Here is a 12,344-nt window from a genome sequence, read left to right on the forward strand (position 1 = left end):
GAAAAAAGTGAGGAAACCCGTTGCCTTAAAATTATGTAAATAAACCGTAATTAAACGTTTTAATTACGCATGGTTTATTTACTTAATTTTAAAGCAACGGGTTTCCTCAAAACATTTTTTTAAGTTAAGTCAACTGATCACTTTTTACAGTGAGTGATATGGAATAAAAGTGCAATTCTGCAAAAACACTTACATCTAAATTGATTTCTGAAAACATCCTGCAAACATTTTCCAACACACAATGCCAAAGATAACTCCTGATATTCAAACTTTCTCAACCAGTTTCAATTGTTCAACATGCACACACAAGGATATACATTTTTTTTTTTTTTTTTGCCAAATGAAAGAATGAACCAAATTGCTCCCTAAAATTCTTTTATTTCTTATTAATTTAAATAACTTAATGGCCACAAAATGCCCCATTGTTTATCCACAAGCTTTCGAAACACTGGCAAACTGTTTCAGCAACATCCTGCCCAAAGTTTATGTTAGAGAGGATCTTTTGGAACCGAAGGCCCCATAAAGTGTAACAATGGGCAACAACAGACTACCAGAGAAGATTCCTTAACAGCCTTTTGATTGAGAGACCAGTAGAGCCAGAGGTAAATGCAGCTGTGGTCATATAACAGCGGGTAAATGTTCTTATTGACAAGTATAACTAAACAAATCTATTTCAAAGATGAGACAGATTGAACACCCCTTCTGGCTCATTTCATGATTAACTATTTGCCCCATTGCTCTACCTCAGCTGGCATAAAGGCTTTAAGAATTCTCTCTCAAGCATCAGTGTCGGGTAAAATCAGCCTTTCACTTAAAAACGGAAAAAAGGCCTTTTTAAAAGTGAACTACAAAATATAAAAGAACAGACAAATTGAGTAAAAACTGGAAACAAATTAAAAAAAAAATAATACCACACAAATATGCACTCACAAAAAAAGACATTAAAAAAAAACAGATTTTTCATGAATAATATTCAGACCACAATTTTGAACCCCCTCTCTGTTATTCCTGATCTTGCATCTTTCATCACAAACACAACGATCATATCCTGTGCAATGTACTATTCTTCATTAAACCCCTGAAAAATCCTCATCTGTAACGTAATGGGTTCAGTCCAAATGCAATAGGACAGAATTACAGTAGCTGTCCCGTCACACCCGCTATCTAAATACATTACATCAAAATCCTGCTGATGGTCATTACATAATGCTAGAGGCCACAAATTAATTTGTCCAAAAACTTTTACTACTTTTTTCATATTCTGAACAATTGTAAAACATTTGACAGACAGATGAAAAACCCTTTTTGTCAGTGAAACAGAGATAATTGCCACAAGGACAGTTCAAGTCCTGAGAGTAAGTTGAAAAGAGACATCCGAACAAAAACGAGAGGAGTGATCTGGTAGGAGCATGAGAAAATTAATGTGCTATCCTAAAACGGTATAACAGTTTAAGGAGGTGAAAAGGGGGTCTGCACACTTCAATATTTATATGTACACAAAAAACACATTTTCATTCTCTTTTATAGCCGCCTCAGAGCTCGTTTTTTATCTGTTTTCTTCTTTGCAACTATATTAGTATTGCTACTACTTGTGCCGCTGGAGCTGCCGTTTGAGTTGTTGACGCCAGCAGCCATTGTAGCCAAACCAGCCCCGGCTACACGTTTGTTTGGGTCTCCTGCATGTTTCTTAGGTTGGGGTCCATCAGCGGGCTCCTGAGGGGCCCCTGAAGTGCCTCCCATAGCGTGGATCTCTGTTAGAAGGTGAGCCCGGGATGCATACTCCTTATAGTCCTCCAAAAGTAACCTCCCAGCCTCTTCGTTCAGAGCCGACTCTGGGTTAGGATGGATTAGAAGGCACTTGATGGTCTGTGACAGAAACGGATAATTAGAGGGGTGTGGGTGATTCATAAGAGATGCATAATACATATATGAAGTCCTACAATAAGAAGTTCAAAATTTCTAAATATTTCGAAGATCTGATGATGACAAAATGCCTGTTTCCATGGCCACATCTAGCCTTGGCTGAAATTGTGGTCAGTTATACAATACAGCTACTCTTGAAATATCAATACTCTTTTTATATATTTACACTGACCATGACAATCAAGTCTGTTACAACAGTGTCAAGCAAACCGAACTGAAAGGAAGATTCAATGTCCAAATACATAAAGGATTTTATAAATACAATGGGATGTCTGCTAGAACTAATAAAAGGTTTATAAATAGCACTATTTAAATGATTGCTATTTTGCTTGTTTCTTGAGCCCCAAATCAGCACATTCAAATAATTTCTGAAGGATCATGTGACACTGAAGACCAGAATAAAATTGATCAAATAAATTCAGTTGTGGTGAGCATAACATTAAACGGAAAAATTATGTGATCCTTTACTCACCTTCAAGTTTTAAAACTATCATTTTCCTCCTGTTGAACACAAAAGATGATATTTTAAAGAATGTTGATAACCAGACAGTTGACGATAGCCACTGACTTCCATAATAGGAAAATAAATACTATGGAAGTCAATGGCTACCGTCAACTGTCTGGTTATCGACATTCTTTAAAATATCTTGTGCTCAACTGAAGAAAGAAAATCATATGAGTTTGGAAAAACTTGAGGATGAGTAAATGACAAAACTTTTATTTTTGGGTAAACTATCCCTTTAAAGGATTAGTTCATCTCAAAATGAAAATTTCCTGAAAATTTACTCACCCCAATGCCATCCAAGATGTCCATGTCTTTCTTTCTTCAGTGGAAAAGAAATTAAGTTTTTTGACGAAAACATTTCAGGATTTTTCTACACACAGTGGACTTCAATGGCAACCAGTTCAAATCAATGCAGTTTCAAGTGCTTCAAAGGGCTCTGCACGATCCCAGCTGAGGAATAGGGTCTCATCTAGCGAAACGATCTGTCATTTTCTAAAAAAAATAAATATGTATATACTTTTTAACCACAATTGTTCGTCTTGTGATGGTCTGCGATGCGCCACGCATTGCGTCATCACGTTGGAAAGGTCACGAGTCACATCATCCAAGTTATTTGTGTGTACTCCGGTTCAAAAAGGGTAGGGAAGGGCGAAAAATTCCATCTCATTTTCTCTTCCAACTTCAAAATCGTCCGACATCTTTGTTTTAATTTATTATTATTTTCTTCTTTTTTTGTGACCTTTCCAACGTGATACGTCGCAGACCAGCACAAGACGAACAATTGTGGTTAAAGTATATACATTTTTATTTTATTTAGAAAATGACCAATCGTTTCTCTAGATAAGACCCTTATTTCTCGACTGGGATTGTGCAGAGCCCTTTGAAACACTTCAAAGCCCTTTATTTGAACTTCAACATTCTGGTTGCCATTGAAGTCCATTGTGTGGATTAAAATATTTTCCTCAAAATACTAAATTTATTTTCCACTGAAGAAAGAGAGACATGAACATCTTGGATGGCATTGGGGTGAGTAAATAATCAGGAAATTTTCATTTTGAGGTGAACTAATCCTTTAATGACCAAATATTTTATACACACACACAGTGAGACACAAAATCGAATAATGTGGCAGAGCTTCAGAGACGATACATTTCAGAAAGTAATCATTTAATTCAGGGATGGGCAACTTCGGTCCTGGAGGGCCACTGTCCTACAGAGTTTAGCTCCAACCCTGAAAAAAAAAAAATCACCTGCCTGTAACTTTCTAGTAATCCTGAGGACCTTGATTAGCTTGTTCAGGTGTGTTTGATTAGGGTTGGAGCTAAACTCTGTAGGACATTGGCCCTCCAGGACCGAAGTTGCCCATCCCTGATTTAATTGGTATTGCCAAGATGTTATAGAGGTAAAAAAAAATCCTTGGTTATATTTAAGGCATTTTGTTTTAGCAGTTTAGTCTAGGTTTAAAGGGACAGTGTCCCTTTACAAAAAGAGTAAAACAGCACTTACTAGCAATACATGTCTCAGGCCCAGCTCTGCCTTCCAGTCTCTCTTCAGTACATTGACACAGATCTCACCCTTGTGCCCAACATTAGGATGAAAAATCTTTGTGAGGAAATAGCCTCTGGGAGGTGCAGCAGGAAAATCCTTCCCAAGGACCAAACGCATCCTGAACACCCCTCCTGCATAGGGAGTTCCTTCTGTTGTGTAAAAGGGGAAAACAAAGTTTAAATGTAAGCCAAGGACCTTATAAAAACGAGAAACGACCTCTTATAAACTGCACTTCTCACCTGGTCCCTCAATGGCAGTGTGCAGTTCTGTGATATCCTCTTCACTGGGGTAGATTTTGATCCCCTCCGGAGGGTCTGCTGCCAAGGCGGAAACCTCTTTATACACGAGTCTCAACACTTGAGGCGGCAAGTTCTCAACGTTTGAATTCTACAAGGAAAAAACAAAAGAACAGCTCACAAACAATTACAGCATTAGTTGCTACAAATCGACATTTGCTGGTAAGGCAACGCACGTTCATGACATGAAGAAAAAGACGGCTTAAAGGGATAGTTCACCCAAAAAAAAAATTGTCATTACTTATTCACCCTCAAGTTGTTCCAAACCTGTAAGTGTTTCTTATTTCTGTTGAACACAAAAGATGATATTTTGAAGAATGTTGGTTACCAGACAGTTTACAGCACCCATTAACTTCCATTGTAAGAATAAAAAAATACTATGGAAGTCAATGGCTACCGTCAACTGTTTGGTTCACAACGTTCTTTAAAATATCTTCTTTTGTGTTCAAAAGGAAAAAGAAACTCATTCAGGTTTGGAACATCATGAAGGTGAGTAAATGACAAAATTTGTATTTTGGGTGAACTATTCCTTTAAATTATAACATTTGTACTAATTTGTGGTACATTTCATAACACAAACCGCAAAAATAACTCGCTGAAAATGAATGGCACACGATCAGTGAAATTTAGCTAGCAACAGATAGTTTGACACCAGTACAGTGAAATCTGTTCCGTTAACTCAAGACAGTGATAATAGTTTAAATAAAAGTAAACAATCTACAAGAAATTAAAATCAACCATGTATGCAAAATCAAGTTTCAGTTGCACATTAAGTTAAAGCTTGTAACGTCTGCTAATGAACAAGATAAACTGCTAAAAAGTAATGAAAATAAACAGAAAATATTTTTTCTTATATTAACCAAACAGTTGAAAGCATCACTCATCGTCGCACAGTTTAAACGTACCATTTCCAGTTGTGTGGGGTTTTCTGATAGCCTCAAATGAGAAAGCTCAGGAAACTGCTACCAAACCAGCGACTAGACTGATCTGGTGATCTAGAGCTAAATATACGGAAACCACTTATAACGAATCTAAAAGTTGCAACCAATCAAGATTGCGAAATATATTAAGACGGTTAAAGAGTATGCAAATGCGCTAAATCTAAATTTCTCTATAATGTCGGTCGGCTTGCTAGTGTAGCTATCAAACCAGGCTAGGCTAACGGTGGGCTTGCTAAGTAATGTAGATGTCTGGCTATTCTTCAGAGCTTTCCCTTGTGAAACTGCTATCCGATGTTGTCCTCATACGAAATCTGCCATGTAGATGTTTTAAAGTCCAATGGGTTGTCAGTTTCGTCTCTGATAAAGTTGATTTGTTCGATGGCTAACTGTCACAGACGGCTACTGTAGCCTGTTACCAGCTAGCAGTCTTTGACACAGGAACAAAAATACAATTCGTCTAAGAAGCAGTTCGAAAGAGGTTTAACCAATCAGAACGCGAGAAAGACTGCATGTGCTCAACGAGCAAATTCATCCAACCAATCAGAAGCTTTTGTTGCGCTGACGTAGCAGCCCTTGGAGACCTCACGGACCAGAGAAAGTTGAGAATGCGAAAAATGCTCTTTGGTAATAGGTGCGTTTGAATAACTCGTGCCCTCCCAAAGGCAGGAACACATGTTGTTTCGATTGATGATCCAATGAAAGACTTCAGCGTGTTGTGTCACTCTGCTAAAATGTTGTTTAACCTAAATTATTTGTGAATCTAACCTGCTATAATGAGCCATCTCTTGTAGTGTGTTGTGAATCACATAATTCGAACGCGATAGTACTTCGGTAAAATCCACCCAAAAAAGTAAATGTAAAACTGATTGTAAAAGCTATTTATATAAACGATTTACAGTTTTTTAAGTTACATGCTTAATATTGATCATTTACATTATCAGTTAGATATATGCATTTCTCTTACCCAATGCCACTAAAATTTAGTTAAAACTAGTGTTTTACCCCATTAATCAGTCATCATTATTACTGATTTAATCAAGCCTGCTAATAAATAAGTGACTGAGAACCCACAAAACATTCAGACAATACAAATGTTTGTAGTACTAATTAACGGCCGCTAGAGAGCAATCGCTTCGTTGTTTGCGCTAATTTGAGTGTTGTATTCTTTTAGTCGTAAAAACACTTTGTAGATTGTTTACAACATATAAGGCACGACATTTTACAAAATATAAACAGTTTAAATTATACAGCAAAAAAATAAAAATAAAAAAATAAATAATAATAATATATATATATAAATAAAGGCACCGCTGTAGACTCTATCATTTTAAAAGTTCTGCATAGTTTATCTATTAATATTATATTTAATAACAAACTGATTTTTAACATGTATACAGTATTGTTTACAAAAAAAAATGCTTTGGAGCCAGACCATTTTATTTTATATACTATATTTTACTATATAGATCTTCCTCAATGCATTTCCTTATTCTATCCCATTTGTATTTAAAAAAAAAAAAAAAATCATTTCGCGTAGGCAAAAGAGGATTTTTATTTATATAGCAGTATTTATACAGAGAGTCAAGATTTATACAGTATATATAATAACAGCGCCCCACTGTGGAGCTCCCATGACTCCTCCATGACTTCACGGGGCGTTCCCTCAACTCAACAACAACACAACTTCCGGCCGATCCTCACGGACAACAATCGATAGCGTCCTCCTGTCAGAGATTATTGTTGGTGTAGTTATCAACAGGGGAGGTTTAATGGAACAATAAAGATTAGTTTAATCTCGGTGGTAATAGTTTTACTGTGGATAAATCATTACACTGCGGATTCTGTCTTCCAGAAGGTATGATTATGATGATGTTGTATTCAGTCATGTGCTGTCAGCTCGCGTGAACGAGTGACTACATCATGTGTTCTTTCTTGGGCGTGTTTATATGTTAATCGACGGGCTTAATGTACTTGTAATGGCAGGGCGAGTATGAGCGAGGGCGAGGTGTTTCATGAGAAACAGAGACTGGAGCTGTGCGCCATCCATGCCTTGAACAACGTGCTTCAGGAGAGAGTTTTCACCAAGGAGACCGCAGATGACATCTGCAAGCGGTGAGCGCGCGCTTCACTTCGTTTATAGTCCCCATCAGGATATTAACATTTACCGTTCTTACTTTTAATGTGCTATTGCAGTATTTATTATAAAAATAACACAATTTATATATATATATATAAATATTTATCCGTGTACAACTCATATGTCCTGGTAATCTTAAATTAAAAATAACTTCCCGTTGCAATGACTTCTCTTCTCCGATGACGTGTTTACTGGCGCGAGTGTGGGACATCCTGTCAATCACATGAAATCACAGCAATAGCAAACAATCAATCAAACAATCAAAAACAATCAATTGCTGATGGACAAAATCAAGGCTGTCTTACAGTTTTTCTTGTTCGAGAAGCCACTTCACTCGAATATATATATATATATATATATATATATATATATATATATATATATATATATATATATATATATATATATAAGTTGCTGGAATATGGCCATGATCTGTCGTCCTACATGGTTGTTTAAGAAATGAAAAGCTACACACTCCATCAATTAGGGTTAAAGAATGGTTGCCAAACATATAACATTTTAGAAACGGCAATAATCACTGCAATAATAATGCAATCAGACGTCAGTATACGTATACGTGACAATAGGGAAGAAAAGTCTGTTGTCTCTTCTCAGTCTTGTGCTATCTTCTCAAAATCGAAGTTGTCTGATTTGTTTCTTGCAGGCTTGCCCCACAATGTGTGATGAACCCACACCGCTCAGTTTTGGGCACAGGAAACTATGACGTCAATGTCATCATGGCAGCTTTGCAGAGTCGGGGGCTCGCTGCAGTTTGGTGGGACAAACGCAAGTGAGTGTGACTTTGTTAATCATGAGCTTCACGATGATCATGAAAGGTGCATTCACTTTTCTCCATTTCTGTCACACACTATAGGTCGATACAGAATTTGTGCCTGGACAAAATTGAAGGCTTCATTTTGAATGTCCCATCAAGGGTGTCACTGGGATTTGTGTCTCTCCCACTGCGACGCAGACACTGGCTGGCAGTACGGGACGTCAACGGGCAGTTCTATAACCTAGACTCTAAATTAAAGGGGCCTGCCTGTATAGGTGGAGAAACTGAACTCAGGTGAGAATTTTACTCAGAATTAGTTCTTTTTCTACTACTTCGAAACTACTTAATAAAAAGTGAAAGTGACAGTGACATGTAAAGGCCAAGTATGGCAACCCATACTCGGAATTTGTCCTCTGCATTTAACCCATCCAAGTTAGGTGCGCACACAATAAGAATAGTGAGTAATGAACACACACACACACACACACACACACACTGTAAACTGTGGACACACACACCCGGAGCAGCGCCCGAGGGTTAGGTGCCTTTCTCAAGGGCACAACTGAGTAAAAAAGAGCCATGTATTTCCAGATGTCACTGATAATCAGTGTACTGTTACCCAGACACAACTATAATAAGGTAATTTAATAAGAAAAAGAGCAGGATTATAATGGCAGGTCCATGGAAAATATCACAGGACACAACAGACATACAGTCAAACCAGATCATATGATCTCTCGGACTCCATTTACCCTTGTATTTATCGCGGTGATCGCATCATCTAAAGTTTTTTGAGATTGTTAAATCGCTTATGGTGCCCACCATTCGAAAGCGAAAGTAAAATGCGCACAGCCACATGGGCATTCATAACGGTGTGCTGGCGCGGAGCGGAGCGAGAGTTTTCAATTAACTGAAAAGGGATTTCGCTTTGAAATAAAATCTTCCGCCATCGTCTTGTCAGTCAGCTCGCCTCACTCTTGTCACTTGATAAGTGAAATCTGACTCCTGCTGCTGATCTGTGCTGTGACTCTCATTCGGCAGAATCGGCACACGCTGCATTGAGCAGACGGGTTCAGTTTTTAATTGTACTGTCTGTTCTCTAACTGAACTAAATTATTTTTATTACTATACAAAATCAAAACAATGGTGGGGACGGTGCCGCGGTGGGCAAGTAATGAAACTGGTGTTGCGGCTGAACACCGTGTAACACTGACTATCGAAGCAAGCCTAACACACAGCTCATATCTCCATCCCTTTAAGTTACTGAAAGTGGAACCACACACGAAAACCCACATTTCCAGATTCGATTCTGATTCACAAGCTCTTGATTCGATACTGATTCAGTTTGATTTGATTCTTCTACACTGTCTATTTTATGTGTAAGAAATTAAATTATACAGCGAACCTTCTAACCTTCAATAAAACCCACAACAAGCAGTAAGTTTAAGAGTAACCTTGTATTGTTGTTATCGTTATCTAAAACTATTGAAATAATTTTTGTTAATTGAAAGAAAGCTGAAATGAAAATATAAATATTAGATGAAAAACTTGGAAACGTTGCCTTGGGAACTAACTGAAATACGTTTAAGTTGAGGAACTGGCATAAGACTAAAGCTAAAACCGTAATAAAAAATAAATGAAAAGTATTTAGAAATATTCAAATAAAACAAAAACTAAATGACTCAAAAGGCGGGGCACTATCACATAGAAAGGGCAATGAAAGGCAGGGTGGGTGATTTGTTCCAGAAACATTTCTTTGTTATGCTGGTTGAAACACTCTTCACATCCTGATAGCAATAATGGTCTAAATGTATTTATATGTGTATATATATCGTCTGTGGAAGGCGTAGGACCATAAAAATAATTTTATGGATATTATTATTAGAAATGTACAGACACCTGTATGCAATTATTAGCAAATGAATCCCAATAAATCTTGATCTTCATTCTTCTTCCTCCCAGGTCATTTCTCATTGAACAGCTTTCTCAGGATGTGGCAGAGATGCTGCTTGTCGTTCAAAAGGAAGTAGACGACGATGGGACGTGGCTGAAACCAGATGACACCAGGAAGTGATTCAACCGAACATTCTCTCTCTCAATGCGGCGTAATCGTGGAAGAGAAACACTGGAGCGCCGAAAAGCTTTGTGGAGAGAGCGACACTACAGGAAGATGGCAGATTCATTCACAGACACTCACACACTAAGGGAAGTCTGAGAGAATGATCTAGTGTTTAAAGGGACATGTTTTCTCATATGAAGGAGCCTTTTATCTGAAGTCACACTGGCTGTGTGCTTGTGGGGAGACGCTACTATATCTGTGCCAGTCACTCTTCTCTTTCTCACTCTCTTTCTCTTTCTCTCAGGAACTACCATCTCTCTCTTTATCTTTATCTATGCACTCCACTGCTGAAGTAGATCAAAAATTTGTGTGTCTTTGTTACAACTATGCACAGAAAGGGTACTCTAGTGTTCAAGTATGTATCATTCATTGCCTTTTAGACATCAGTGTACAGTCTTACTATGCATAAACAAGGGAGATAAGAGATTGTAGCTCTATCTCACGTCCTTTACTCTTTCAAGCTTGATTGCAAACTGCCTCATTTACATCGACTCAGTGAAAACCACCAAATGGAGGGAGATTGAATACATTTGATTTGTGTTATTTATTTGAATTTGATTGAATTTCTACTTTGACTGTTTTTGCTCATGCAGTGCTTGTGGTAGTGTAGCAAAATGGAAGAGCTGTTTGAAATCGTCATTACGGCTACAAACGCTGTTGCTTTTGTCTGATTACTAATGTTTGTTGATTAATGTTGTCCGAGCTGGATTTTAATGTCATATAAATGATATTTAATCCAAGTCAATGATTCACTCAGTTGAATTTCACAGAAATGATCACATTAAGTGCAGAGCAGGTTCTGAATTTAAACACAATTTAGGGCAAATAGGCCACAAAAATGCACGAAAAATGTAGGCTATAAAATAAATATGAATTCAAAACATTCCCCCCCCCCCCCTCCCCCCCCCCCCCCCCCCCTATAGCTGTCAGATATTTGTGGTGGTGAATGTGTGGATAATATGAAGGTTTTTTTAATTGGAAAAAATCACTGAAATTACAGAATGTGAAGAAAACACTCCAAAACAGATTTTTTTAATATATTACTTTATACAATGTTTTAGTATTATTTATATACAGATTGAATTTGCTTTATGTTTATATTTTTAATTAATTAAAATAATTAGATACAAATAATTTAACAAAAACGATTTTAATCTTTAGAATGTAACATATCGCCGTATTTATATAATATCTTATAGGCTTAATATTGACTTAATTTTATAGGAAACAGCTGTAATTTATTTCATTTAATGATTCAGTACTGGACATAAATGGACAGCATGCTGTTTTTTATATGGTTAGCTGAAATTGCTTAATATTTAATTTTTTATATATATTATTTAATATAAGAAATAGGTAACACTTTACAATAAAGTTGCATTAACATTAGTTAACTACATTAGTTAACAAACTAACAATGATCAATACTTCTACATAATTTATTATTCTCAGTTCATGTTAAGCTCAACATTTAAAACTTGTATCTGTTAACAGTTAATGCACCGTGAACAAATATTTTTTAATAACTAACATTAACAAAGGTCAATAAATGCTGTAAGAATATATTGCAAACAAATGAGACCTTATTGTAAAGTGTTACCAATAAATTAAATATCATGTGAATTAAATATTTTGTTATAAATTAATATTGTGTAATATATAAATGAATATTATGATTGAAAATATTGCCCTTTATATAAAAAAGTTTTATATAGGTTAAACCCACTATAGTTTTATATAGCGAGATGCTTGTAGTGCTTTGCAACAAAAACATTTTCAGACATTCCACTTTTGTTACTCTATTTTTATTTCATTTATATTAGACTCTGTAGTGAAAAAGGATGCCATTCAAAAGGAGCATTAAACCATAGAAACTCATTTTTTAAGGATTAACAACAGGTTGATAGCCAAGAGAAGGGACCAATGTAATTTCCAATATATATATAATGTCTTGAAGACCTCTGGCACACACAGACACAGATGGTGTTTGCAAGATGTCCTGATGATTATTGCTGCTTACATTGTGGCCATTGCATTGCAATTGGCAAAACGCAGTTGTATTGCTCAGAGCCAGCAGAGGAAACACACACTAGCCCTCAA

The 12,344-nt window shown here is 36.6% G+C and overlaps 2 protein-coding genes across 2 annotated transcripts; one reads left to right on the forward strand and one right to left on the reverse strand.

The window, feature by feature from the left end:
* Positions 1–335: 335 nt before the first annotated feature.
* ube2s (ubiquitin-conjugating enzyme E2S) lies at positions 336–5,655 on the reverse strand. The gene is made up of 4 exons (XM_079894769.1): positions 5,178–5,655; positions 4,216–4,363; positions 3,935–4,125; positions 336–1,866 (listed from the first exon to the last, which is right to left on the reverse strand). Exons 1-4 carry the CDS (start codon positions 5,178–5,180, stop codon positions 1,522–1,524), a joined length of 687 nt encoding a protein of 228 aa, XP_079750895.1. The 5' UTR covers positions 5,181–5,655; the 3' UTR covers positions 336–1,521.
* Positions 5,656–6,892: 1,237 nt separating this feature from the next.
* On the forward strand, positions 6,893–10,568 carry josd2 (Josephin domain containing 2). Its single transcript, XM_079893972.1, has 5 exons — positions 6,893–7,068; positions 7,197–7,325; positions 8,015–8,140; positions 8,225–8,419; positions 10,088–10,568. The coding sequence occupies exons 2-5, from the start codon at positions 7,204–7,206 to the stop codon at positions 10,197–10,199; spliced, it is 555 nt and encodes a 184-aa protein (XP_079750098.1). The 5' UTR covers positions 6,893–7,068; positions 7,197–7,203; the 3' UTR covers positions 10,200–10,568.
* Positions 10,569–12,344: the final 1,776 nt, after the last annotated feature.

This window comes from Squalius cephalus (genome assembly GCF_949319135.1).
Source record: "Squalius cephalus genome assembly, chromosome: 15".
NCBI lineage: Eukaryota > Metazoa > Chordata > Actinopteri > Cypriniformes > Leuciscidae > Squalius > Squalius cephalus.